Source organism: Saccostrea cucullata, unplaced genomic scaffold, assembly GCF_032062105.1.
Source record: "Saccostrea cucullata isolate Sc308-1 unplaced genomic scaffold, CSIRO_AGI_Scuc_v1 ctg369, whole genome shotgun sequence".
Lineage (NCBI taxonomy): Eukaryota > Metazoa > Mollusca > Bivalvia > Ostreida > Ostreidae > Saccostrea > Saccostrea cuccullata.
In genome coordinates, this window is record NW_026922785.1 from 181736 (window position 1) to 209627 (window position 27892).

The following is a 27892-nucleotide window of genomic DNA, read 5'->3' on the forward strand; positions in this document are numbered from 1 at the left end:
AGTGTTATATTTTCGTGTGTATTTTGTAGCACTATGATTTGGGTGGACAGTGTTCGCCTGACTATAGAGCAGGCCTCATTAGATGGAACAGATCGTCATGTTTTAATGAACCTGACAACCTCCAACATTTCTGGACTCTCTCTGGATCATACCAACAGGAAGATGTTGTACTGGTGTGAGAGACAAAATCGCCATATTGTCAGGTTAAATCTGGAGACTAGGGAAAAGTTTACTGTCACTAAATCAGCGGACTGTTATTCACTCACAGTTTTCAAGACAAAAATGTACTGGATTGATGTGTAAGTAGACTGCCCTCATTAGGTTTTGGATATATATTATACTTACTAGTAACAAAAAACTCACTTAGCCTAATTTTGGGGGGGGCTTGCTGGAATATTTCTATTGAAAAATTTCTTTTTGATAATCAAATTGCATACAAAACCAATGGTGTAACTTTATCATCCACAGACCTCAGTCGAGTCCTGAGGCTAGTATACTGAGTCTATCCAAGCAGGGGTCCACAGGCTTGCCCACACACATCAAGTCCAAGCTACCAAATACACTCAACAGTATAAAGGTCTTTGACAGACTGGTACAGGCAGGTAGGTGAAGGATCGCAGCAAATATTGAAGGAAACACCATGGCCTTTTGTTTCACTAAGCTAGTGGAAATCATTAAAATGTCAGAAGCTGAATTTATGATCCATGGTTGTGGAGAGATTTGAGGAGGAGAGATATACTTGTTATTATTTTAAAATGATGGCTCACTCATTCTTTAACATCTGATTATAGTGGTTTGTTTGGTCTCGTTTTACAGGCAACAATTCTTGTACAGATAAAAATGGGGGCTGTGAAGAAATCTGCTTGTTTAATAGCAAGAAAACGGTAACTTGTGCTTGTACATATGGAAAATTGGACACAGACAAGAAAAAATGTATAGGTATGCCATTACGTAGCATTTTGAAAAAAAAAAAATCACTAGACATAGCAAAAAAGTATAGTGTTACATAAATTCTTTTGAATAAAAATTAATTCAATATTCTAATAAAAAAGAAATTTCAGGATTGTCCATTGTGTTTGATGGATTTTTTGTATTTCAGTCCAAAAAAATTCTTAATGCATGTTTGTGCTTTGTGTGTGTTTCTCATATCATTCTTCTATACATTTTGCAGACCATGACAGTTATCTACTGTTTTCTAAAGTGACGGCCATTCAGAGCTTACATATGACAGGAAATAAAAACAAGCCAACAGAAGAAATCTCGGACAAAACTCTGATCCGGAATGTGATTGCTCTGACGGCAGATTATGATCACAGTAGAGTGTTCTACAGTGATATTCAGCAGTCTAACATACAGTCAGTCTGGATGAATGGATCATCTTTTTCAAACATTACTACAGTCATTCCTTGTAAGTATGGTAGTTAACACTTCATTAAATAAGTACACAGCCACATTATCTTCAGTTCAACTATGATAGTCTTGTTTCACTCACTACAGCCATTGGTTCTGTGGAAGGACTTGCATATGATTCATCAAATGACACCCTGTACTGGACCAGCTACACCAATTCCTCCATTAATCGGATCAAGATAAATCCAGCAACTGGGAACGCCAGCGGGCCTTCACAGAAACTGATCCAGTTATCAACCAGTGACCATCCCAGAGCTATTGTTGTCGATAGCTGTACACAGTAAGAACTGCTCTCAATGGAACATTTTTCTTCAATAACATGTACATAATATTACTAAAACCTTGTATTTCAAATACTGAAATCTAGTAAAATGATCTTTTAAAGACATCTCATCTGACTTACCTTAAAAGATTTCACTAGAACCAATGGGCCAATTTTTTGGCACAAAGCATATATAAAACAAAAATAAGGTGGGGTCACTAAAAAATCTTCTTCTCAAGAACCACTGGGCCAGGAAAGCTGAAACTTATGTGGAAACAATTTTGCGGGGGTAGAACATATATAGAAAATAAGCATCACAATCTATGATTTTAAATCTCACTTTTGCATGTTAAAACAAGGAAACTTGACATTTCTATTTAAAAGATATGAATATCTTACAGCTTTGACACTGTTTTGTAGACGCATGTTTTGGACAAACTGGCACAGCAGTCAGCCTGGTATTCAGAGGGCCTTCTTCAGTGGCTATAGTGCTCAGTACATCATCAAATCAGACATCAGTACACCTAATGGACTGGCCATCGATCACAAGGAACAGCTGCTGTACTGGATAGATGCTCGTCAGTGGTTATAGTGCTCAGTATATCATCAAATCAGACATCAGTACACCTAATGGACTGGCCATAGATCATAAGGAACAGCTGCTGTACTGGATAGATGCTCGTCTGGACAAGATCGAGAGATGTGACTTTGACGGAAATCACAGAGTGGTAAGTGAAATCATCCAGCATTTTTTTTACACACTTTTCAGATGTACCCAAATATAAGATTATTATAGTTATGCTGCAAACCAGTATTAAAATCATGACAGTTAAGTGAGAAAAATGTTTACTGAGATATATTTAATGTGATCATTGTAAAACGCTGATCCTGTGTATGACATAATACAATGTGTATACAGGTGGTGATGACCTCGATCCCCCAGCATCCCTTTGGTCTGGCCCTGTATGGAGATCACCTCTACTGGACGGACTGGTTACTCCACGCCGTCGTCCGAGTTAACAAGTACGACAGCAATGACTACGCCTTCCTCAGCAAAAATCTCAACAGACAACCAATGGGAATTACTGTATTTGCCAAGGATGCCAATGATTGTAAGTCAGGGGTTTTAAATTTTTTATACTCAGAGACTATATCATGGAATCATTTAAATTTGGGGGGGGATGTTCTGAGGCAGTCAAAATTCTTTTTCTCTATGAGGGACATTTTTATGGGTAACTATCCTAACCAGAGGATTTAATGAACCAGTGTTTTGATGTAAATTTGGTTAAGGGTCACTTGGTGATGTGATATCATTCTGAGGTAAGGGTTGATTATTTCACTCCATGAATACTGACAATTCTGCAGTATATTAAGTTCTTGACCTCTTTCTTTAATGAACGGATAATGCTTGTGCAAGATTGAAATTGTGCTATGAAGAAGGTCCTAATGAAGTTTGTATTAATATTCTACAGGTACACAGAATCCGTGCTTGAATGCAGGATGTTCTCAGAAGTGTAAGGTGGTGAAAGGATATGCTGTCTGCTCCTGTAATGACTCTTACTTTCTACTTAATGACGGAGTTCGATGTGCAAGTAAGATTTTACATTACATAAGGTGTTTGTTAAAGCTCAGTCATTTTGATTGCCCCCTCTTCATCTTATCCTGTCAAATACTTTAACAGAAAATGAGACCATCACCAACTGTAGAGTTACCGACTTCCTGTGTCATGATGCAACAAGATGCATCAATATCACTCAAACTTGTGATAAAGTTCCAGACTGTCTAGACCAAAGTGATGAATCCGCGGCTGTTTGCAGTAAGTTTTACTCATATTGGTACTATTTTTTACTTAATACTGTATAATTAATGGTATTCATTTTAAATTGTACATACGTGCATGGTCAATAGATGTCACATGTTGTTTGTGTATAGATAAGGAGCACTGTCACTCTCAGTATTTCACCTGTAACAACTACCAGTGTATTCCGTTTGGGAAGCAGTGCGACAGGAAGTTAGACTGTCTGGACGGCTCGGATGAGATGGACTGTCAGTGTAACAAAGATACCGAGTTCCAGTGTAGGAACAAGCAGTGCATCAACAGAAAGTACCACTGTGACATGGATATTGACTGTGACGATAATTCGGACGAAATCGGATGTGGTCAGTTGATAGATGATTCAAAACTAATTTTGATTACAAGGTTACGAGTTAAAGAAATAATGTATTGTAGTTGACTATGTGTTGAATAAAATGCAAGTACTTGCTGTAGAAAAGTTAAAAAAAATCAACCTAAAGAAAAGACTGGGGTTATTCAGCTGAATTTATTACATTTTTGAGTCATCAAGATTTGTTAAATCAGTTAAATTTCTTTGAAGATTTGAACTGCTCTGCAATTCATCATGAGGATGCTGCTCGCTGGGTCTCATGTAACACCACCTCAACCTGTATCATGGAGTCCTGGATCTGTGACAGTAAACAAGACTGTCCAGATGGAGAGGATGAAAAGAACTGCTCTGGATCAAGTAATTAGACATTTGTTAATAAAATAGAAAAACACGTAAATTAGTCTGTGTCTGATATGCTTGAAATATAAATATTTTTATTGATAAAGCGTATGGAATACAGGATTTATTTTAAAAGGAATCACTGTCTAGTTTGTTGGGTATGCCAGGGCATCAAAGATAGTTGGAAACATGGGATAATTTGCATAATGGGTGAAGCCCATTATGCATAAATTATCCTGTGTATGTTTCCAACTATCATTGATGTCCCTGGCATACTCTAATAACTAGACAGTGATTCCTTAAATTTACATTTCATGGTGAAATAAAATTGTAAGTATTGCTTTTAAAAAAATGTTGTCTAAAAGCTTTAAATTACATGAGACCTACCATGTCAATTTCATAGTCCCACCCACTGACGTCAGACACAAAGTGATTTTACCCATGGTTCCCATGTTTTATATGACTGCAGGGATCATGAAAAAGAACAGGTTGTTTCAATTGATGCATGTAGTTGTGTATCACAGACATTTGTTTTTATTTTTACAGAAGCGGAATGTAAGGGCCCTGACATGTTCCACTGTAAGTCTGGCGATCGCTGTATTCCCAGTGCCTGGAAATGTGACTTTGACAATGATTGCCCAGACAAATCAGATGAAGTCAACTGTGGTATGGAATTTGTGATTAAATGCTACTCACATTTGTCTATCAGTAATCTATGAAACTGAATTTCATGTATCTTGAAAATAGAACTAAATCTTTACAGAAACTACTTAATGTTTGATTGATAAATTTGAAAATTTCATTAAGAATTAATTATACTTTTTTTGCCTTAAAATGCATTGATGATATTAGTATCATCTGTACACAGAAGAGATATATGAGAATGCAGTGCTTTCTGTACGGATCTAATTTAATTTTTTCACTACTTTTAGAGGATGAATGTGATAGCAGTATGACTAAATGTTCTGAGGGGACATGTATACCTAAATCGTGGGAGTGTGATGGTCACCCAGATTGTATCAATGGAACAGACGAGTCCAGTGATGTCTGTAGTAAGTAGACCAGGCAGTCAGGAATCAGAATGGACATTGAACATTTTTAGAATTATTTTTTTCTGTAGAGACATAGTCATGTCCATTAAGTAATCCCAGAAATCTAAGTTTACAAATGTATTCATCGTAAAGTCAGAACAGACACTTTCATCACTCTAGTTTTAATGAAAGACATTTAGATTAGAAAGGGAAGGATCATAAGTATTCTGTATTACTAAATAATGTGTTAAATATAAGTTTGTTTTTATGATTGATATAGACAACAACAGGACCTGTAAGGCGGACGAGTTTCTGTGTACCTCCACATACCGCTGTATATCAAAAGACTGGCTTTGTGACGGGGACGCCGATTGTCCAAACAGTGAGGATGAAGACATGGCTAACGGTTGTGGTAGGTATAAAAGGAACCCTCTCAATCATTTATGTAAAAGTACTCCAGTGAATCACTTAATATGTAAATTGCTTGCGAATCACATGTCACTAGGATTTGTAATTGTTTTTTGATTTTTTATGGCATCGAGCGAAGCTCGATCGTCATCTAGTGATCAGTCAGACTTACGCGACCGAATGTGTCAGTGGATGCATCCACAATAGAAAATAGCAGCAGGCTGCAGCTGTAAACCAATTTCTTTTAAAACGTTCACAATGAATAATAGCTTGAATATAAAATTAAATCAATTGTATATTCAATTAATTCTACTACAAAACAACGGTATTATGTTTAATTTTTACGCAAGAAAAACGTTATGGTTGCTGCGGATGAATTTCTACAGAGAGGGTGCATTGAATGACATGAATAACATTTTGGGACCGATTACTGTAATACAAACAGCCTTAAAGATGGTTAAATAATTACAAAATAAACATGAATACCACCAGACTCTAAAGATTGAATTTCTTAATCTTAGCTTTACTTTTACAATCTTCAATCCAATATTATCCGAACAACCGATGATATTGACCAGAATTACTGTATTTTTCCATTTCCTCCATTTGTTTACTGCGCCCTATCGTAAGTCGATCGTACTTGTAACAGAGGAGTCATGGTTGTAGTTTAGAACAATGCTCTGAAAATGGCAATTAGAAAGAATAATATATAAATTTATGAAACTCTTCATAGGTCTTTGATTGACTGAAAAGAAATTAGATTGATATTGAGCATGAACATTTCTGACAATGTCTGGTCAATTCGAACCCTACTTCATTCTGACCAGGACATAAGGCCCTCACTGTATTTGTGTTAAGACTATTTTTTATTTTATTATTATGTTACTGGAGTCACTCACTTGACCTATCTTCAGATCTTTTGAAATTGTTTCTCTTGTTCAACGCCATTGAAGCCTTTCAGGCTTTTGATTTTTAAACTGTTGTGCTGGTTACTAATGATTACAATTTCTGTTACATGTAATTGGATTGTTATAATGTGATAAATGATTGTTTTTGTTTTACAGAACCAATGGCTTGCAGTGACGATGAGTTTCAATGTCAGAATGGGAAATGTGTGAAGAAGATATTTTACTGTGACTCGGATAATGACTGCCTAGATAACAGTGATGAGCCCCCATTCTGTTGTAAGTAATATGTCCATTCCTAAACATTGTCTATGGAGCTAGAAGTAGTTATCACAAGGAATTACATTATATTCCAGAATATAAACCTGTTTTGATTCTGCTGAGTTTCGTAACACATCATACTGTTAAACTAATAAAAAAAATTTATCCAGCAACTGGGCTACCAATTAATAGGAACTTTGTGTCAAATTTGTCTTAATAGCCAAAGGATGTGCCGTGGGTGAATTTCAATGCCAGCAACATCACAACTGTATCAACAGGACATTGGTGTGCAATGGATTTCCAGACTGTTACGACCATTCTGACGAGAACGCAAACTGTACCCAGAAACCGGTCAAGTGTGACTTCCGGTGTCACAATGATAAATGTCTGAATGATTCCCTTGTTTGTAATGGACAAGATGATTGTGGGGATAACTCAGATGAAGCTCCAACCTGCAGTAAGTAGACACTTATAGATGTAGCAGTGATACTTGTCCACATTGTTTGTGACTTGATAATTTATATATAGGCTGATGTGTATTGAAGGATCCTTAAATCTAAATAAATGAAGTTTAGCCACTTAGTAGTGATTCAATTGTACATGTATGTATACCAATTTGCTTCTGAAATTTAATTGCCTTCCTTCTTGATGAAGTCTTTCTTTTTTTGGGGGGGGGGGGCATTTTTAGGTCACCTGAGTCACTCAGGTGACCTATTGCTATCTGTTTTTGTCTGTCGTCGTCCGTCGTTCGTCGTACGTCGTTCGTCGTTCGTCGTCAATCGGTCGTAAACTTTTGAACATTTTCAGCTTCTTCTCTGCAACCACTGAACCAATTTCAACCAAATTTGGCACAAAGCATCTATGGGTGAAGGGGAACAAAAATTGTGAATTTCATGATCCCTGCCCCCCTGGGGCCTGGGGGGTGGGGCCAAAACCACTAAAATTAATGCAATCTTCAAAAATCTTCTTCTTTACTCCTGGACATCAAGCAGTCAAACTGTTTGCATGATTGTAATCAGCATTGAGTCCTTTACCAAAATTGTGAAATTCATGGCCCTGGGGTCAGGGGTTCTTGTACTAGGGTGGGGCTAAATAAGTATATAGTGAAAATGCATTATTTCTTTGAAAATCTTCTTCTCTGCTCCTGGGTATTAAATAAACTAACTAAGTACATAGTTATGATGAGCAAGTGTGCCTCTACCAAAATTGTGAATTTTATGGCCCCAGGGTCAGGGGTTCTGGTGTCAGGGTGGGGCTCTATTGATTATGTATTGAAAATACATGAATTCTTTGAAAATCTTCTTCTCTGCTCCTAGATTTTATATGATTTAACTAAGTATATAGTTATGATGAGCAAGAGTGCCTCTACCAAAATTGTGAATTTTATGGCCCCAGGGTCAGGGGTTCTGGTTTTAGGGTGTGGCTCTATTGATTATATAGTGAAAATACATGAATTCTTTGAAAATCTTCTTCTCTGCTCCTAGGTTTTATATAAACTAACTAAGTACATAGTTATGATGAGCAAGAGTGCCACTACCAAAATTGTGAATTTTATGGCCCCAGGGTCAGGGTTTCTGGTGTCAGGGTGGGGCTCTATTGATTATATAGAGGAAATACATGAATTCTTTGAAAATCTTCTTTTCTCCTGGATATTAAATAAAATAAGTAAGTACATAGTTATGATGAGCAAAAGTGCCTCTGCCAAAATTGTGAATTTTATGGCCCCAGGGTTAGGGATTCTGGTGTTAGGGCGGGGCTGTATTGATTATACATGTATAGTGAAAAAACATTAAATCTTTGAATATTTTCTTCTTTTCTCCTAGGTGAATTACCTATATAGTTATGAGCAATCCCTAATCTTCAAGAATTGTAAATTTCAAGGCCCCAGGGTCAGTTGTACCATAGTGGGGGGGGGGGGGGGAGGCTGTACTTATGTACTGAAAATGAATGAATTGTTTGAAATGTGCTCCTTGGTATTAATCAAATATTTTTGAGAAGCAAGTATGCCTTTCCAAAAATAGTGCAATGTGTGGATCTAGGCCTAAGAGTCAAGGGTTCATGTGTGGTAGCGGCACTACTGATTTTTGCTGAATATTACTGATTAGTTGAAATGCATTTTTTGTTCCCCTACCCTGCCTATGGGTATAAAGTAACCAAACTAAGGAACTGCTAAGTGTATAGTTATGATGACCAAATTGTAAATGCTATAGCATCTGGCTTAAAACATGGATCAAATTCAGTTACTGGGAAGTTGTTGAATAATGCTCAGGTGACCTATAAGGCCCAGGGGCCTCTTGTTGTTTAAAATTTTTAATGTCTTTTTTTCTTGTAGATTTTGATGAATGTAAATTTATGGAAGAAGCAAAGAGGGACGGTGTACAAGCTACCTCCCCATTTTTCAAAATCTGTCACCATAACTGTACGGAGCTGAAGATTGGGTACAGGTGCACCTGTCATCCCGGTTATGAGCTGGAGGACAATCAACATCACTGTAAAGGTAGGCCTGTTACAAATCAAGGAATATTTATGTATATGTTGTGATACATAAGTTGATGAGAATAGTTTTATAATTGCATGATTATTGCTCAGATTATTTACAAACATAATTTTTTGAAATATACGAAGCTGTAAATATCATGTAAAATGATTCAAGGGAAATATTTCCCTACATACATGTAAACATTGAGATTTTCTTTCATGTTTTTGTCAGATGTGGATGAATGTAAGACTCTGTACCCCTGCTCACACTTCTGTGTAAACTCTGTTGGGAGTTATCATTGTCGGTGTGCAGAGGGATTCAAACTAGCAGAGGATGGGAAGACCTGCAAAGTCACTGGATGTAAGCTCTCATCTTACTTATTTTCTATTTTTTTATCACCTCATACTAAGAGTGTAGTATTGGTGTATCTTAGTTAGTAGCTTGGTGTATCTTATTTAGTAGCTTGGTGTTTGTTATTTTGTAGCTGAGAAGCCCTATTTGATTCTGGCTAATGGTTTCTACATCAGGAACATCAGCTTTACTGGTTACCAGAAACTAATTCTACATGACCTGAATAACGCTGTGGCTATTGACTTCGACTACCGAGACCAGATGATATACTGGTCAGAAATCACGGCCACCATGAGTAAAATCAGTCGACTGAACATTACTGACCAGAAGGTCACTGTGAGTACAATATCATGACAAATACATGTACATTGGCCATAAATGTGTACCTGCATAATGCATTTGTTTAAACTTAAGTTTATATAAGTAGGTGTCAAATTCACATACACATGTACATGTACTTAGTATTATTAGATGTTGGTGGAAACTACATTGTATGTTGCTATTTGGAAATGTTTCCAGAAATCTTGCTAGTGATTATTTTATAAGAATTACTTGATGTTCAATATGATGGTGATTTACTAGAACATTTTAATGTTAATAAATTAGTATAAAGTATGTTTGATTCCGCTTGTTAATATGGCTCTGAGTCAGTGAGTTAATGTGCATGTTTATTTCAGGTGATACATAATACCACCCTGAGGAACCCTGATGGCATTGCTGTGGACTGGGTCGGCAGGAACATTTACTGGTGTGACAAAACTAAGGATACCATAGAGGTGTCCCGACTCAATGGATGGTACAGAAAAGTCCTTATTGACAAAGAGTTACAGGTACTGTTATCATTGTTAATCAAAGAAGGTTATTGATAAAGAAAGTACAGGTTTTATAATTCAAATGACAGATAGTGTAAGTTATAAAGCTACCAGAATGTCTGATATTAAGGTTTCTGAAGATAAATAAAGAGGCAAAGAAAATTTTCCTATTGTAAACTTACAATTACTCAAATAGACAAGGATGATAATTTTCACAAGTCTTAGGATTATATTATCTTGCCTACTTCAGAGGATGGGACTATATCCCTTTTAATATTCTTTTTCAAATGTTACTTGATTTCTGATTAAAACCTTTATTAAAGGAGCCTAGGGCCTTGGAAGTTTTCCCTGCTAAAGGACTGATGTTCTACACTGACTGGGGAAATGAAGCCCACATTTCCTCTGCCCATATGGATGGCACTAATGTCAAGCGGATCATCCACCGAGATCTCTCCTGGCCCAACGCCCTCACGATTGATTATGTCACGGAGAAAATCTTCTGGGCAGACGCCAACCTGGATTACATTGCGATGGCAGACCTTGACGGTAGTAATCGACATGTGGTCATTGATTCCAATGTCCCCCATGTGTTTGACATGACCACCTTTATGGACCACCTGTTCTGGACTGATTGGGAGAGGATGAAGATAGAGACTGCTCACAAATTTTCCGGGAAAGAGAGAAAACCAGTGGCCACTGTGATTCATCGACCGATGGGAATCCATGTGTTTCATCAGATGAAACAGACAGGTTTGAACTTTTTGTTTTCTATCAGCTTGAATGCAAAATTTTAATTAATGGATCATTCTTTCTCTCTGTATAGGAATTTTAATGTTATATATGGTGATGTAATTTTTTTTGCAGCCAAGGGAGTTAACCCCTGTTATAACAATGGAGGATGTGAGCATCTTTGTTTACTGAAGCCCAGCAGGTCGGGGTTGACCAAAGTCTGCGCCTGCCCTGAGAACCATTACCTGGCCGAGGATAATCGATCCTGCATCATGAACTGTACAAGGTCAGTATGAACACTGTATATTAACGCTTCTCACAATGCTTTTGATTTCAAGTCATTTAAAGTGAAGTATGTGAAATTCCAACTTTGTAAATGTTATAGTTCCCAGTTCTACTGTAAGAGGAGTTCTAAGTGTATCCCTTTCTGGTGGAAGTGTGATGGAGTATATGACTGTGAGGATGGTTCTGATGAGCCACATGATTGTGGTAAGTTCTGGCAGCTCCTAATTGTTGTAGAACCTGTAATAAATATTAAACAGTATAATGTTTTCTTTGGACATTAGTATGGAAATTAACATTGCAGCAATTTGAGAAAAATACATAACTCATTTAAGGGGTTGTATATTTTTTTCCTGCAATAGCTGCTAACATTAATTACCATACTGATAAAGAAAGACATTTTATTGGTTATGTTTATGCCTGTTTAAAAAAATTTGTAAAGAAGGTTATGTATAGGATTAGATACTGTAAACCAACTTTTATTCGTGTGCGAGAAATATTCGCGAGTTTCTCGACCTTCTTTAAATTGCAAATATTTATTGAACCAAATACTATTTCCCTTTGTAGAGAATGCTCCCTCAGTTGCGAAAATTAATTGTTGCCGATTGATTTCAAACTGATGAATCTCGAATAATAGTTGGTTTACAATATTGAATTACTGGTATTGAAGTATACATGTACATTGTTGTATGTTTCATATTGGAACAGCTCACTGCACAAGGGTTCTACACAGATGAATTGAAAAAACTTCTAGGGATGTTAACAAATTGTTAAATGATTGTAATGTGAGGTAAATTTTAATTTTTACAGATGAATACCCTTGTTCTGTGCCTGGAGAGTTTAAGTGTGCACACAATGGCAGTAAGGACGCTAAGGACTGTGTCAATCCGGTGGAGATCTGTGATGGGACCCCCCAGTGTGACAATGGGTGGGACGAGAACCCGTTTGTCTGCCGTAAGTTAGGGGCACAAATACACCTGTAATTTGTATTAAGTTTGATACACTCTACTCTCTGTAACTTCTGTTATTTAACCTGCAGACATCTGTTGATGTTTGAATTCTTATGATGGAATAACTTTTCTCCTTAAATTGTATTGTCTGTTTTGTCATCCAATTACATATAATACTAATCTACCAACTGTGTTGGCGAAAATAATGATTTTATCTGTGACTATTTTGCACGGTTTTGGGTGACGTCCACATTCCCCGTTTCAGGAAATTTCACGTGTCTTCCTGGTTTTACTAAATGTGTGAATGAGTCTAAGTGTATTCCCAGCCCCGATCTGTGTGAGAATCCAAGCTGTAATCCTGAGCTGCACAGTATCAAGTGTAGTAAGTGTCATACTATTCATCATCAGCTTTTCCATCATCAAAATTTCATAAAAAGTGACTTTTGATTATATGGGCACTGACAAGAACTTCCACAAAGTTAACATAATATATTGAAGTCTATGGAACCTACCCATGCAACCATGGATAATTTGACTTACCTTGACTTATCTGTTTCAGCCAATCAGAAATGTGACTCTAACATGTTTAAATGTGCCAATGGTCAGTGTATCTCGTACGTGTGGTGGTGTGACGGTGACCAGGACTGCCACGATGGCTCGGATGAAGCGGCGAACTGTACCCTGGAGAACTGTAAGGCTGGCTTTGTGAAGTGTAACGAGACAGGACGCTGTTACCCCGAGTCATGGCAGTGTGACGGAGACGCCGATTGTGGCCCTGACGGATCTGACGAGAGTCCAGATATCTGTGGTAAGGGACTCTGTAGAATTCCAAGTATTAAACAATATGTGTCTAGCTTACAAAATTTTTTGTTATGTCCCAGAGTGATATATATGTTAAGGAACATTCATTTTCTAAAGAACTCAGTTAGAATAGCAAGACTTCATGTAATCGAATCTTTTTTGCAAGCATTTCCATTTAATGCAGAATTAAGGTTATTTAAGATATATCCCATATATCAACATTTAAATATTTCAGCATTGTAGCACAATAAGGTTTCAATGTTTTATAAAACATAAAATTGAAGTTTTATGAGGACTTCAATTGAATTAAAAAAATCTTTTAAGGTCTTTCAAATTAATTTTCAGAGAAAAAAAAGAAAAATGATCTACATGTATTTACCTCATAGCTGAGTTAATTACTGTGATTATTAACTTGTTAATTTGTTTACAGATAGGAAATGTGACAATGAGACTCAGTGGCAGTGTGAGAGTGGACAGTGTATCTCTAAAGTCTGGCGCTGTGATTTTGACAAAGACTGTCATGATGGCTCAGATGAAAAGTACTGTAAGGGTGGTAAGTACAAGAATACTGAGAATAATTCAGCAGTGAAGATTATGGTCAACATGTTTTTATTTTTGCTTTATTTGTTTTGTTAAACAGCTAAATATGAAAACTCCTGGAGTGTCAGAACACTTAGGGCATATATTTGTTAGATTTTTGTTCTGTGGTTTTATTAAGGAAGAATGCCACACCAAAATTTTATTTCAAGGACTTGTAAGTTATCCCTTTTGAAGATTTCAGCATTAAGAGACTTATTTAAGCTTTTTGTTATTTTTATAAGAATATTTTGCTCTTTACATAAGAGAAAAATAAATAATGTTGGTTTTTGCAGTACATTGACAGATAAGCTCACTTAAAAATTCTTTTGAACAAATGGCTTTATAACGCCTGTTCTAACTAGCTCTTTGTAAATGAATTACCAGTATTAACAGCAGTTGGATATCATAAGATGTAAAAAAGAAAATATTCAGGGTATTGTTGGTTTTATGTGTTTCAGAAGACTATCGGAACTGTTCTGAGGCCGAGTTCCGTTGTGCCAATAGACGGTGTATACACAAGTCGTACAGATGTGATGGCGAGTTCAACTGTGAGGACAGCAGTGATGAGGTCAACTGTAACATGAGTAAGTTATCAGTAAACTTCTGTAACATGAGTATGTGATCAGTAAACAGCTGTAATGTGAGTAAGTTATCAGTAAACAGCTGTAACATGAGTAAGTTATCAGTGAACAGCTGTAACATTAGTAAGTTATCAGTAAACAACTGTAACATGAGTAACTTATCAGTAAACAGATGTAACATAAGTAAGTTATCAGTAAACAACTGTAATGTGAGTAAGTTATCAGTAAACAGCCCTAATATTAATAGTTATCAGTAAATAGACGTAACATGAGTAAGTTATCAGGAAATAGCTATAACATTCATGAGTAAGTTATCAGTAAACAGTCATTAACATGAGTTAGTTATTAGTAAATACATGTAGCTCTAACAAGAGTAAATTGTCAGTAAACAGCTGTAACATGAGTAACTTATTAGTAAACAGCAGTAACGTGAGTAAGTTATCAGTAATCAATACAGTTGTCACCCTTCAGATGGGGGAGACATCACCAAATTGTCTCCTTGCATGTGACCTGCTCTAAACCAATCAGATTGACTGTATAATTCTGAAGAATAATAATGTGGGTTATCAGTATATTACTGTAAACAAAATGGATTATCAATATAGGATGTTACTAGTATCCAACTTTAATGAGTATAAAGAGTTGTAAACAAAGTAGGTTATTAGTATACAAGTTACATAAGATTTATCATTATGCAACTAATTAGTTATAGATATCTGATTTATCCTTATATTCATGTGTATTTCTGTTTACAGCCCATGTCTGTAATCCTGACACAGAATTTTCCTGTAACAGTCTGTGTATACAGAAGTCCTGGCACTGTGATGGTGAGATTGATTGTCCCGCGGGAGAGGATGAAATTAACTGCCCCCAAGGTTTGCTGAAATAGTAAAAAACTGAATAGGTCTATAAATACATTTGAAAATATCCATGTGGACTTAATCAAGAATTTGTTTTCACTAGAAGAATGTGCTGGGGGCTTTAAATGTGGTACTGGTGCTTGTGTGCCATACTCCTGGCAGTGTGACGGAGAAAATGATTGCTCTGATGGGTCAGATGAAGAAACACATCACTGTAGTATGTTATTCATATTCATATAATATATAAAATAACTATTAAGTAGCATATCTTTAATGAGTAACCAAGTAAAAATTATTTAGTCAATAAAAGGTATGTGTTTGACCAAATTATAGTCCAGTACTAAAATAACTTTCATTGTTAAAAGGGGAAAAACGTGTATAACGAGTGTAAACTTTTCCAGCTTGTACCGGTAGTTTCTTTGCTTTCTCTGATGGGATGTTTATTTTCAGAGAAATTTATCTGTGGAGAGGACCGATTTAAATGTAACAACCACATCTGTATATTTGCCAACCAGCGCTGTGACGGCATTGATAACTGCGGAGATGGCTCAGACGAACGCAGGTGTAAGTAATGAAATACCAGGCTCCCATATTTCTTATCCAAATGAAAAATTAATACGTATTACTTAGACAATGAACAGAGAAAAATAGAGGTGTTTAATTAATTGTCTGTTGTAGGTAAAACTGAGAGATGTTCTCTAAATGAGTTCATGTGCAAGAACACATCAGAGTGTATTCCCATGTCAAAAGTCTGTGATAAGAAAAATGACTGCTTTATAAATGATGATGAAAGCCCAGCTCTATGCAGTAAGTAAATCAATAATACAATTCCTCTATTATATAGGTTACATTTCATTCAAAATTATTATACATTTATTACCTTTAATTATAATAGCTACTGCTTAACAAACAATAGTGCAAGTGGAAATGCAATGGTTGTTAATGTCCTATAGAGTGCTTACTTGGCATTCGGTAGTTTTCATTGAATGATATTTTAACGATTTTTCCCACAGGTTTTATTTTTCATTTTTTCCAAGCATTAAGTTATATTTAGAGTACGAGTTTCCTACTGTATCGGAGATACAGGGCGGGGCTTGAGGCGAGAGCGATAGCTCGAGCCGGGCCCCGCCCTGTTTCTCTGATACAATAGGAAACGAGTATTCTAAATGACTTGTGACATGACCTTTCTAATGACCTCACTAATTTACATGCGTATTTGGGTACATATCTCTCAACCAATCAGATGATTTTGCAGAAAGTTGATTTATTATCCCATTTTAAGCATTTGCAACTGAAATGCCGAGAGAGGTGGATGTGCATGCAGGTATTTATCATTTTAAAAATATTATCTAGGGGATGCATTATATAATTTGTTTTCAAAAAAAAAAAAAATTAGATTTGATTGCGACAGGTTTTTTTTTCCTCTCTATTCAGTTGTTGCTGAATTTTTTGTTGTTGTTAATTTAAGCTACGATTTAATGCAAAACATTTTAATATATAAGAATCATGTGGGAAAGTTTTTGAAACAAAAAAACTTTGGGGAAAACGTATTCTGAAAGAAATGTCTGACAATGTCCTCCACCTGTCGTAATATTAAAAAATTGAAGTAAACAGATGAAAGGAAAGCAGGGGGGAGGGGGGGGGGGGGAGAGGAGGAGTATTTTACCTTCATGTTTTAAATAAAATGTAAAGTAACCAAAGGGGATCCCAGCACTCAATGGTGCCTCCCACTCAACCCTCCTATGAGTTTCTTTTTTAGCTCTACTGGTCAGAGACCAGAAGAGCTTATGCGATAGTAATGCGTCCGGCGTCCGTCCGTCTGTCCGTCTGTCTGTCTGTCTGTAAACAATTTTTCAAAATGCTACTCCTCCTACAGTTTTGGTCTGATTTCAATATAACTTGGCACACAAGTAGACTACACTAAGATACATAATTCTGTGTATCGGATTTTGATTTCGATGAACGAAGTTGCCATGGTTACTAAAAATAGAAATTTCTGTGAAAATCATTCAAAATGCTAATCCTCCTACAGTTTTGGTCTGATTTCAGTATACCTTGGCACACAAATAGACTACACAAAGGTACATAATTCTGTATTTTGGTTTTTGATTTCAATGAACAGTGTTGCCATTGTTACTAAAAATAGAAATTTCTGTGAAAATCATTCAAAATGCTACTCCTCCTACAGTTTTGATCTGATTTCAGTATAACTTGGCACACTAGTAGACTACAGTAAGATTCATAAAATAGTGCATCAGTTTTCAATTTTAATGAACTGTTTTGCCATGGTTACTAAAAGTAGAATTTTCTGTGAAATTCCTTTAAAACGCTACTTCTTCTACAGTTTTGGTCTGATTTCAACATTACTTGACACACAAGTAAACTACACTAAGATACATAAAATGGTGCATCGGTTTCGACAAATGGTGTTGCCTTGGTTACTAAAAATAGAATTTTCTGAGAAATTCCTTTAAAACGCTACTCCTTCTACAGTTTTGGTCTGATTTCAATATAACTTGGCACACAAGTAAACTACATTAAGATACATAAAATAGTGCATCTGTTTTTGATTTCGATGAACGGTGTTACCATTGTTACTAAAAGTAGAATTTTCTGTGAAATTCCTTTAAAACACTACTCCTTCTACTGTTTTGGTCTGATTTCAGTATTACAATGCACACAAGTAGACTACACTATGATACATAAAATAGTGCATTGGATTTTGATTGCGATGAATGGTGTTGCCATGGTTACTAAAAATAGAATTTCCTGTGAAATTCCTTTAAAACGCTACTCCTCCTACAATTTTGGTCTGATTTCAATATAACTTGGCACACAATTGGACTACACTAAGATACGTAAAATAGTGCATCGGTTTTTGATTTCGATGAACAGTGTTGCCATTGTTACTAAAAATAGAAATGTCTGTGAAATTCCTTTGAAACGCTACTCCTTCTACAGTTTTTGTCTGATGGCGATGGCTTCTTTTCTCATTCTTTTTATAAGTACAAACCAGTAGAGCTACAGTCTTGACAGAGACTTCTGGTTTATTTTTAGCTTTCGTTAATGATTTTTGCTAAACTTGTTTACATACGCTTTTTAATTTATCAACAAGTAACGATAGCACCACAAAGTGTCTTGGTTGGTTATAAATCTAACCCCCCCACCCCCCACCCCCCACGAAATATAAGAGTTTCCTTTTATTTATTTTTTTTGGGGGGGGGGAAGTAATCATTTGTGAATTGTCCCCCTCCCTCCTATCTAAAATTTTTGAGCCCGACACTAATAACTTTACGTTGTAAAATTTTATTCTTAATTCAATCATCTCAAATTTTGAGTAAATACTAACAGTGCTTTCATGGGAATTGAACGATTCTTGTGTCGGTATACAGATTCAGCTTTCCGTCATTGCTAAAAATAAACCGTACTGTATCGTTGATATTTTGAAGATACAGTACAGTTTCTGCTCATTTGCATAAGAAACGCCCACAAAAAGTGTTCTGTATCGCAGTTACAGTATGCTTGACTTCAAAGGAAAACTCGCCGGGTCATGTCACAAGTCTGACATTCTATCATGCTAAGTACACCTATTTTTCTCTGTAATGATGAATTTGAATGTTTCAGACAGGTATGTACATATATGATCTGAAAACTCATTTGCACTGATGTAAAAAGCCTATTGTTTGTTTTACAGGATCTGAGATGCACTGTTCTACAAACAATTGCCAACATCTGTGTACTTACTACCCCTCACTAGACAGATATAAATGCTCATGTAAAAAGGGCTTTGCTCTACAGGATGATGGCTTTTCATGTGTTGGTAAGTGTAGTATATCTTAGCATTTTCCTTACTGAGGACAAAGAGGAACACCTACAGCATAAGCATTAACAAGCTAAAGTAATAGTAAATCAGTAAACATAAATGCCTTTTTTTCGCAGTTCAAATAACATTTTAATTTAGGCTAAAAATATATTTCATTACTCAAAAAATATTTTTTCGTATGTACATGTGAATCTGAAACCTGAACCCATTGTTTGTCTTGCTTTCAGAGTTTGACCAGTGTAAGTCTTGGGGAGTGTGTCCACAACAGTGTGAGGTGGTCAAGGAGTACAGCGTACAGAGAGCCAACTGTTCCTGTGAGGTCAACTTCACCAAAGGTTATCTGATGGGGACAAACATTCCAACATGTTACGCCAAGGGTAAGAAGTAGAGCAGAACTCAGATCTGATGATTATAAATAGAATAAGCAACATGGAACTTGTGTAGAATTTTTATGTTTGACTATGTTGCTTTCAGTGCAAATGTAAAAATATGAATACAGTTATATACATGTATGCAACATCTTAGTTCTGAGATGGTTCTGTTGATTATATAATGAATTTGTATTTATTCTTTAAAAATCTTTTTCTCTGCTCCTGAGTATTTAGCAGACAAGTCCATAGTTATGATGACCAAAGGTGCCTCTTCCACAAATGTAAGTTCTTAATTGGCAACTTAAATTGCAGGGCCAAAGCCGGACATTCTATTGGCACACGAATCTGAAATCATCAAAGCTGGTGTGGGGAAAGGAGGAGGTGAAAAGCCACTCAGTGTGAATGAGGTCAGTGATCTTTTAATCATATACACTGTAGAATCCTCTAATGACAGAGAAGCTCCTAGCTTCTGAAAAAATCTCAATGAAATTCAACAAGAATCCTCTAATGACAGAGAAGCTCCTAGCTTCTGAAAAAATCTCAATGAAATTCAACAAACTGTAGATATCTTTTAAACCCCAAAATTATAGTCAGTAAAACTCTGCCAAACGAAGTCAGTGGGACCTATGAAATTGCTTGGTAAATCTGTATAAGGAATTCGTTAAATTTATATAGCTGGGGATCAAAGATAACTTTGCTACATCCATGAGTTGGCAATATATGTGTTCATACTAAATGATTTACTGTATCATATAAGCAGAAAACTAATCAGGGGTTCAATTTTGACATGATTAGCAAGAATGTTAAGCTTGCTAAAATTGAATATTGCCAACTGCTCATTTTGGCACCGGAGATTTAACATCTTTTATGACAATACTAAATTGTCAAAATGACCTGCTTAAAGAAATAATTGCTGAAATTTCCAATCATGTGATATATGTTTTTGTGAAACTTTACTTGAAAAGTAAAGACAGATCCATAGGTAAAAATACATATGAATTTGAATGAATATGAAACGACAAAAATAATCTTTACTATATTTTAATCCATTTATCATACTTCTCTCAAACTTATAATCATAAATATTTTGAAATTCTTGTTCATTTACAGCATTCTCAGGAAAAAATAATATCTATGGACATAGATGCCACGGTTGATGGAGAACTCAACCTTTTCACTCTACAGACCAGTCCACAAAACCGCTCAACTCTGTACCGTTATGAAATAAATAAATCGTCCAGAAGAAAAAGACAAGTTCCAACAAAGGTAATCTGTTAGTTAGAGAGTATAAACAGGGGAGGGGGGGATGACATATCCAAATCCTACTATCTCTCTGCCCTGATTTGGTGCAGAAATTTTTTTCTTGAAAATAATTCTATAGTTTTCATCAAGAGATGGGTTTTGAAAGAGGTGCTTAAATTTTCCCAACTATGTTATTTGATCAGCTTGACTGGTTTTGTATTTTTGGTCAGAAGAATGTCTTGTTTTAGTTCTTCTGAGTTGAAGGCCATATCAGCTTTTCTGATTGAAGAGTGTAGGGCATCTGTGTGTTGTTTCTCATGTGTCCTCTATTCTCTGTCATCTGTAAACTTTTTTAGCTCTACTGGTCAGAGACCAGAAGAGCTTATGCGATAGTAATGCGTCCGGCATCCGTCCGTCTGTCTGTCTGTCTGTCTGTCCGTCTGTCTGTCCTTCTGTCTGTAAACAATTTTTCAAAACGCTACTCCTCCTACAGTTTTGGTCTGATTTCAGTATAACTTGGCACACAAGTAGACTACACTAAGATACATAAAATAGTGCATCGGATTTTGATTTTGATGAACGATGTTGCCGTGGTAACTAAAAATAGAATTTTCTGTGAAATTCTTTAAAACGCTACTTCTTCTACAGTTTTTGTCTTATTTCAATATAACTTGGCACACAAGTAGACTACACTAAGATACAGAAAATAGTGCATCGGTTTTTTATTTCGATGAACGGTGTTGCCATGGTTACTAAAAATAGAATTTTCTGAGAAATTCCTTTAAAATGCTACTTTTCCTCAAGTTTTGATCTGATTTCAATATACACTGTAACTTGGCAAACAAGTAGATTATACTAAGATGCATAAAATAATGAATCGGTTTTTGATTTCAATGAATGGTGTTGCTGTGGTAACTAAAAATAGAATTTTCTGTGAAATTCCTTTAAAACGCTACTCCTCCTACAGTTTTAATCTGATTTCAATATAACTTGGCACACAAGTAGACTACACTAAGATACATAAAATAGTGCATTGTTTTTTGATTTCGATAAACGGTGTTGCCATGGTTACTAAAAATAGAATTTTCTATGAAATTCCTTTTAAACGCTACTATTTCTACTTTTGTCTACAGTTTTGGTCTTATTTCAATATTACTTGGCACACAAGTAGACTACACTAATATACATATTAAAATAGTGCATCAGTTTTTGATTTCGATGAATGATGTTGCCATTGTTACTAAAAATAGAAATGTCTGTGAAATTCCTTTAAAACGCTACTCCTTCTACAGTTTTGGTCTAATGACAATGGCTTCTTTTCTCATCCTTTGTTATAAGTACAAACCAGTAGAGCTACAGTCTCGACAGAGACTTCTGGTTTATATTTGACTTCTTCACAACAACCACTGGACCAATATCATTCAAACTTTCTACAAAGCATGTATTCTTGGGTAAAGGGAATTCAATTTTTTTTTTTTCAAATGAAGGGTCTTGCTTTAGTTTTCAAAGCTAACATTCTTATGATAATATACATAGATATAATTTGAACTTTATTCAAGTCAGAAATGTAGTGCACAGTACACTTGCCAGTCTTGTTCCCAAATTTCCAGTGTTAAGGGTAAATAAGCTCCATGTTAAGTAAACAGAACATTAACCTTTCTTGTTTGTCAGGTGATTTCTGAGCTGGCCGAGCCTCAAGGTCTAGCTGTGGACTGGGTGGGGAAGAACATTTACTGGACAGATGCTCAGATACACAAAGTACAGATGGCAACATACAGTGGAGGAAAGAAAAGAACAGTGGTTTCCAATCTCAACCAACCACATTCAATCGCTGTCAATCCGGAACTTGGGTAAGGGAAACAACTCTAACATTCCATAGGATTTACTTTGCATTATATCTCTTTGTGTAAATTTTATTGATTAAGGAGAAAAACATTTGGGGTATTTCAGTCATAGTAATAATATTGTAATGCAGGTTTTGTGTGAATTCTGTCAATTAAAATTCAATTAAATAAACCTTTTCACAGTCTTTAGGTCACCCGAGTCACTGATCTGACCTATTGCTATATGTATCTGTTTTACATCTGTAGTCGTCATTCATTTGTAAATACATGTATCTAACATTTTCAGTTTCTCATCTCAAACCATTTAACCAATTTTAACTGATTTTTAGCTCTACTGGTCAGAGACCAGAAGAGCTTATGCGATAGTAATGCGTCCGGCGTCCGTCCGTCTGTCTGTCTGTCTGTAAACAATTTTTCAAAATGCTACTCCTCCTACAGTTTGGTCTGATTTCATTATAACTTGGCACACAAGTAAACTACACTAAGATACATAATTCTGTATATCGATTTTTGATTTCGATGAACGGTGTTGCCGTGGTTACTAAAAACAGAAATTTTTGTGAAATACTTTCAAAATGCTACTCCTCCTACAGTTTTGGTCTGATTTCAATATAACTTAGCACACAAGTAGACTACACTAAGATACATAATTCTGTATATCGATTTTTGATTTCGATGAACGGTGTTGACTTTGTTACTAAAAATAGAAATTTCTGTGAAATGCTTTCAAAATGCTACCCCTCCTACAGTTTTGGTCTGATTTCAATATAACTTGGCACACAAGTAGACTACACTAAGATACATAATACTATATATCCATTTTAGATTTCAATGAACGGTGTTGCCGTAGTTACTAAAAATAGAAATTTCTATGAAATACTTTCAATATGCTACTCCTCCTACAGTTTTGGTCGGATTTCATTATAACTTGGCACACAAGTAGACTACACTAAGATACATAATTCTATATATTGATTTTTGATTTTGATGAACGGTGTTGCCTTTGTTTCTAAAAATAGAAATTTCTCTAAAATGCTACTCCTCCTACAGTTTTGGTCTGATTTCAATATAACTTGGCACACGAGTAGACTACACTAAGATACACAATTCTTTTTATCGATTTTCGATTTCGAGGAATGATGTTGCCATGGTTACTAAAACTGTAAATACTCTAAAAGTTTATTAATAGTTACTCCTACAGCTGTATTCTTATTGCAGTATCTTGCCACAAAAAGAGCTCAATCAAGCATCATTATTTTATTTATTGCTGTTGTAAAGTTTTAAGTCCCAACTGCTACTTTTGTCTTCATTTGTTATAAGTACAAACCAGTAGAGCTTCAGTCTCGACAGAGACTTCTGGTTTGGTATGTAGCCATTAAAACCATTATTTTTTTTTTCATCCACAGGAAAATTTACTGGACTGATCGTGGATATCCACCAAAGATTGAGAGTGCTAACCTTGATGGCAGTGGTCGCAATGTGCTTGTTAAAGATAACATGATCTGGCCCAATGGAATCACTGTAGATTACCCTAACAATCGGATTTACTGGGTAGATTCCAAAAAACAGACCATAGAAACTGCTGATGTGGAGGGAAAAGACAGACATGTAGTCCGACAGTTTAACAGTGTGTAGACAGAATTATTTGAATATCACTTAAAAGCTTCATTCTTAAATATAGATGAATATGATTTTACACATAAAGAAGAAAATTAAATACTGGACATTTGTTTTGATAGAGACTGCCATGGACCCACCTTATATGATTGATGTTTTTGAAGATTTCCTGTATGTTACGTTTTACAAAAGCCATAATGTGACACTGATCCACAAATTTAACAACTCCTTTGTCAAAGACAGAGTCATGTTTAAGAACCTGAAATATGTTGGTGATATTGTGGTTACACATCCTAGCAAGCAGAAGCAAATCAGTGAGTACATTTCTTTTAGGTAAAGTCTGTTACAAAGAAAATGAAGGCAAGATTGCAAACAAAATTTAAAACCTTGTTTACTATGTGCACTACCAACTTATTTTTAATTCTTATTTCCATTCAATTCTGTTTCTGTTAATCTTTTGATTATTGTATATAGATTATAAAATATAAAAAAATATTTACCTGGGTATGATTATCACTGTTTATATGCCAACAATATTTTTAGAGAATAACTGTGCCTCCTTGCCCTGTAAGCGTGGCTGGTGTGTCAACATGCCCACCTCCAGTGACACAAAGTTTACATGCGTGTGTAACGATGATTCCTATTACAATGAAGAACAGGGCGAGTGTGTCTTCTACAAGGACTGCGTCCACGGGAATCGCAATCCAACCACTAAACAGTGTGTGTAAGTATGCAGAACATCGGATTTAGAAGAGTACAAAATCATCAAAAAGGTCAGGTGAAGATAAACAAGAGGACCTATCATTTGACGACTTGATTCTAGAAAACATTAAACCATATTTAGAACAGTGAAAAAAATCATTTGCACTTGCCATTTTTTTAATTTGCTGTTAGTTTTCATGATGAAAAACATACTCATTTTTTTTCAAGCTTAAAAGCTTAAATAATTATAAAAACTGGAAACTTTTGTCTGTTGCATATTGCTTTTGTAAAAAGCTTGTTGACATGCTTTCCTGCTAGTTCCAACAATAATTGGGTCAGTAATGTCTGCAGATTAATCTCTGGGAAAAAAGTCTCTGATATTTTTAAACTAATATGGTTTCTTTTGCACTCTACCATGATAGCTACTATACATGTACATGGTTCATCAATAAATCTGATAATTGTTATAGATTTAAAAAAAATCAAATGCTATAGTACTTTTTTGACAACATTCTAATTTTCCTCAACAAATATGTCTTGTACACCTATCACTAGCACTTTCTTTATGCTTTATTTTTGATAATGATTCACAATCATTTTTATGTCCCAGCCTGAATATGGTCAGGGCATGTAGTGTAGTCATGTCTGTCCTGGACCCTTCTGTTATATTTGGCATGAATAGCACAAGTTCAAAGAAATTATTTTATATACATTTATCAATCTTTATACATATGAAGATAAATTATGATTAGTGGTACTAAACTTCATCAACATTCATTCAAAGAAACTATGCAAGATATTGATTAGAGTAATTCAACTGCAAAAAAGGTTATCATACTTAGTATGTCTATACATATTGATATGAACTTTTTAAATTCATAATTTTTTTTTATACCTTGACCTTCCTTTGACCCTAACTGCACTTTTCTCAAATTTGTGGTTAGCTCAATTATCAGAAACAGATGACACTTGTATATTAAACTTCATTTGCCGATAGATTTTGGTTAATGCATCTGAAATGCATCAAATCTCCTTTACCTTCTTTTGTCCTTGACCTCACATTAAATTTATTGCATTTAGCTTAGTTTCAAAGTTATTTTTAGCTAACCTATGCACTGATATATAATTTGTCAGAATCTTCCAATATCCCACCTTGAACTTCCCACCATCCTTTGACTTGAAAGACTTCATGTCAAAAAATTTCCATCAAACTTCTTACACTAATACAAATTTTCATATTATATTACTAATGAACCCTATGCAAGGCATTCTTGTCCTATGGACATATTTTTAGTTTTCTTGCTTGTGTTGATGCACTGCTTTCTCTTTGTCATTTGTACATTTCACTGTAGCTGTCCACCAAGATTCACTGGCCCACTTTGTGAACATGACTTGTGTAAAGACCACATCTGTGAACTAAACAAAGAGTGTTTTGTTGACCAGAATAAAAACGTGGGCTGTCGGTAAGACACTAACTTCAGCTGCTTAGTACTGTAATCAATTAGCTTTAGCTCACCACTGGAACTAATGCTCACTTTGTAATTATGTGTTCTTATTTTATTAATTTATTGTTCAATTCTAATTCTAAAATTGATTTTTTATTAATAAAGAGACTGTTCATCAATAGAATCCTTGTCTGTTATTCCAGGTGTCAGGAGGGCTACATTGGGAAAAGGTGTGAAAATCTGTGTTCAGAATATTGTAAAAATGGAGGAAACTGTACAACAGATAGCAATGGAAACACTGCCTGCAGGTATATATACAAAAGATTGTAATTTATATCATCGTGACTCTCAGCTTGTTAGTGTCTATAAGAGTGACTCTCAGGTTGGTATTGTAATTCAAAGTGCTTTCAGATTGGTATTAAAATCAAAGACTAGTACTGCTACTGTTTAGATCGGTATTATAATCATATGTGCTATCAGTTTGGTAATGTAATCAGAGGTGCCCTCGGATAAGTACTATAATCAGGTGCTTTCAAATTATTGTAATAATAATAACAGGTGCTCTCAGATTAGTAATGTAATTAGGTGCTCTCAGATTAGTACAGTAATCAGGTGCTCTCAGATTGATATTGTAATCATAGGTGCTCTCAGATTGATATTGTAATCATAGGTGCTCTCAGATTGATATTGTAATCATAGGTGCTCTCAGATTGATATTGTAATCATAGGTGCTCTCAGATTAGTACTATAATTGGGTGCTCGCAGAAAATTGTAATCATAGTTGCCTTGAGATTAAATTATAATCAGGTGTTCTCAGATTGGTATTGTAATCAGAGGTTCCCTCAGATTAGTACTGTTATCAGGTGCACTTAGTTTGTTGTAATCAGGTGCACTTAGTTTGTTGTAATCAGGTGCACTTAGATTATATTCAGAGGTGCTCTCAGATTGGTTTTGTTATTAGAGGAGAGCTATTGTAATTAGAGGTGCTCTCAGAGCGGTGTTATCACTAGAGGTGCTCTCAGATTATTACGGTACTGTAATCAGGTGCTCTTGGGTTGGTGTTGTTATGAGATTGGTTGTGGGGTTGTAAATGTAAGTAGATTTCAAATTTTAAAAAAGCTGAGATCTATATGTACTAAACATGTAGAAGAGATAAAGTAATGTTGTGAAAAAAAAAACATTTTAAATTTTCAGCATTTGCAAAGTTAAGAAACAGTGAATTTTCTGTTCTAAAGATCAGTAAAGATACAGAGTAAAACTTGGATATAGCAAAGTACTGGGGACCTGTGAATGTAGTTCATTACATGAATAAAAATTATTCTTTTTACCTTTCAGTTGCACAGAATATTATACAGGGGAGACATGTATGAAAGAAGTATGTGACAACCAATGTCAAAATGGTGGAAAGTGTGTGTTAGACCGCTTTCATAATAAGAAGTGTAATTGTACAAATGGATTTACAGGTAAGAATAAACCCCTTTCCACACAAAAATGACAAACCTTTCCTTATGCTAGAAAAGTTTTTTTCCTCTCCACAACTCTATTTACTGAAATGGCGGAATTGGTGATATATCAGTAATAGAACACAGTATGCATGTAAGCTAATCATGCATTTAAACCTAGAAGTGTGAAATAAGAAAAAT

General features: G+C 35.4%; 1 protein-coding gene across 1 annotated transcript in view; it reads left to right on the forward strand.

The window, feature by feature from the left end:
• LOC134262464 (low-density lipoprotein receptor-related protein 1-like) overlaps positions 1 to 27744 on the forward strand; it is a 70363-nt gene extending 42619 nt beyond the window's left edge. Inside the window, exons 35-78 of the mRNA XM_062744854.1 lie at positions 30 to 299; positions 469 to 602; positions 817 to 939; positions 1172 to 1408; positions 1498 to 1690; positions 2093 to 2148; positions 2252 to 2400; positions 2592 to 2784; positions 3145 to 3264; positions 3354 to 3488; positions 3605 to 3832; positions 4048 to 4194; positions 4723 to 4842; positions 5109 to 5228; positions 5488 to 5619; positions 6680 to 6799; positions 7002 to 7238; positions 9114 to 9278; positions 9492 to 9620; positions 9745 to 9947; positions 10289 to 10441; positions 10747 to 11173; positions 11288 to 11438; positions 11538 to 11641; positions 12245 to 12388; positions 12650 to 12766; positions 12944 to 13192; positions 13616 to 13738; positions 14223 to 14348; positions 15101 to 15220; positions 15309 to 15422; positions 15656 to 15769; positions 15884 to 16012; positions 18900 to 19025; positions 19256 to 19405; positions 19712 to 19806; positions 20510 to 20665; positions 22313 to 22491; positions 23892 to 24112; positions 24225 to 24416; positions 24646 to 24826; positions 26157 to 26267; positions 26453 to 26557; positions 27585 to 27744. Of these exons, the coding sequence (XP_062600838.1) occupies positions 30 to 299; positions 469 to 602; positions 817 to 939; positions 1172 to 1408; positions 1498 to 1690; positions 2093 to 2148; positions 2252 to 2400; positions 2592 to 2784; positions 3145 to 3264; positions 3354 to 3488; positions 3605 to 3832; positions 4048 to 4194; positions 4723 to 4842; positions 5109 to 5228; positions 5488 to 5619; positions 6680 to 6799; positions 7002 to 7238; positions 9114 to 9278; positions 9492 to 9620; positions 9745 to 9947; positions 10289 to 10441; positions 10747 to 11173; positions 11288 to 11438; positions 11538 to 11641; positions 12245 to 12388; positions 12650 to 12766; positions 12944 to 13192; positions 13616 to 13738; positions 14223 to 14348; positions 15101 to 15220; positions 15309 to 15422; positions 15656 to 15769; positions 15884 to 16012; positions 18900 to 19025; positions 19256 to 19405; positions 19712 to 19806; positions 20510 to 20665; positions 22313 to 22491; positions 23892 to 24112; positions 24225 to 24416; positions 24646 to 24826; positions 26157 to 26267; positions 26453 to 26557; positions 27585 to 27744 (6958 nt within the window). The remainder of the gene's footprint in view (positions 1 to 29; positions 300 to 468; positions 603 to 816; positions 940 to 1171; positions 1409 to 1497; positions 1691 to 2092; positions 2149 to 2251; positions 2401 to 2591; positions 2785 to 3144; positions 3265 to 3353; positions 3489 to 3604; positions 3833 to 4047; positions 4195 to 4722; positions 4843 to 5108; positions 5229 to 5487; positions 5620 to 6679; positions 6800 to 7001; positions 7239 to 9113; positions 9279 to 9491; positions 9621 to 9744; positions 9948 to 10288; positions 10442 to 10746; positions 11174 to 11287; positions 11439 to 11537; positions 11642 to 12244; positions 12389 to 12649; positions 12767 to 12943; positions 13193 to 13615; positions 13739 to 14222; positions 14349 to 15100; positions 15221 to 15308; positions 15423 to 15655; positions 15770 to 15883; positions 16013 to 18899; positions 19026 to 19255; positions 19406 to 19711; positions 19807 to 20509; positions 20666 to 22312; positions 22492 to 23891; positions 24113 to 24224; positions 24417 to 24645; positions 24827 to 26156; positions 26268 to 26452; positions 26558 to 27584) is intronic.
• The last annotated feature ends 148 nt before the right edge of the window (positions 27745 to 27892 follow it).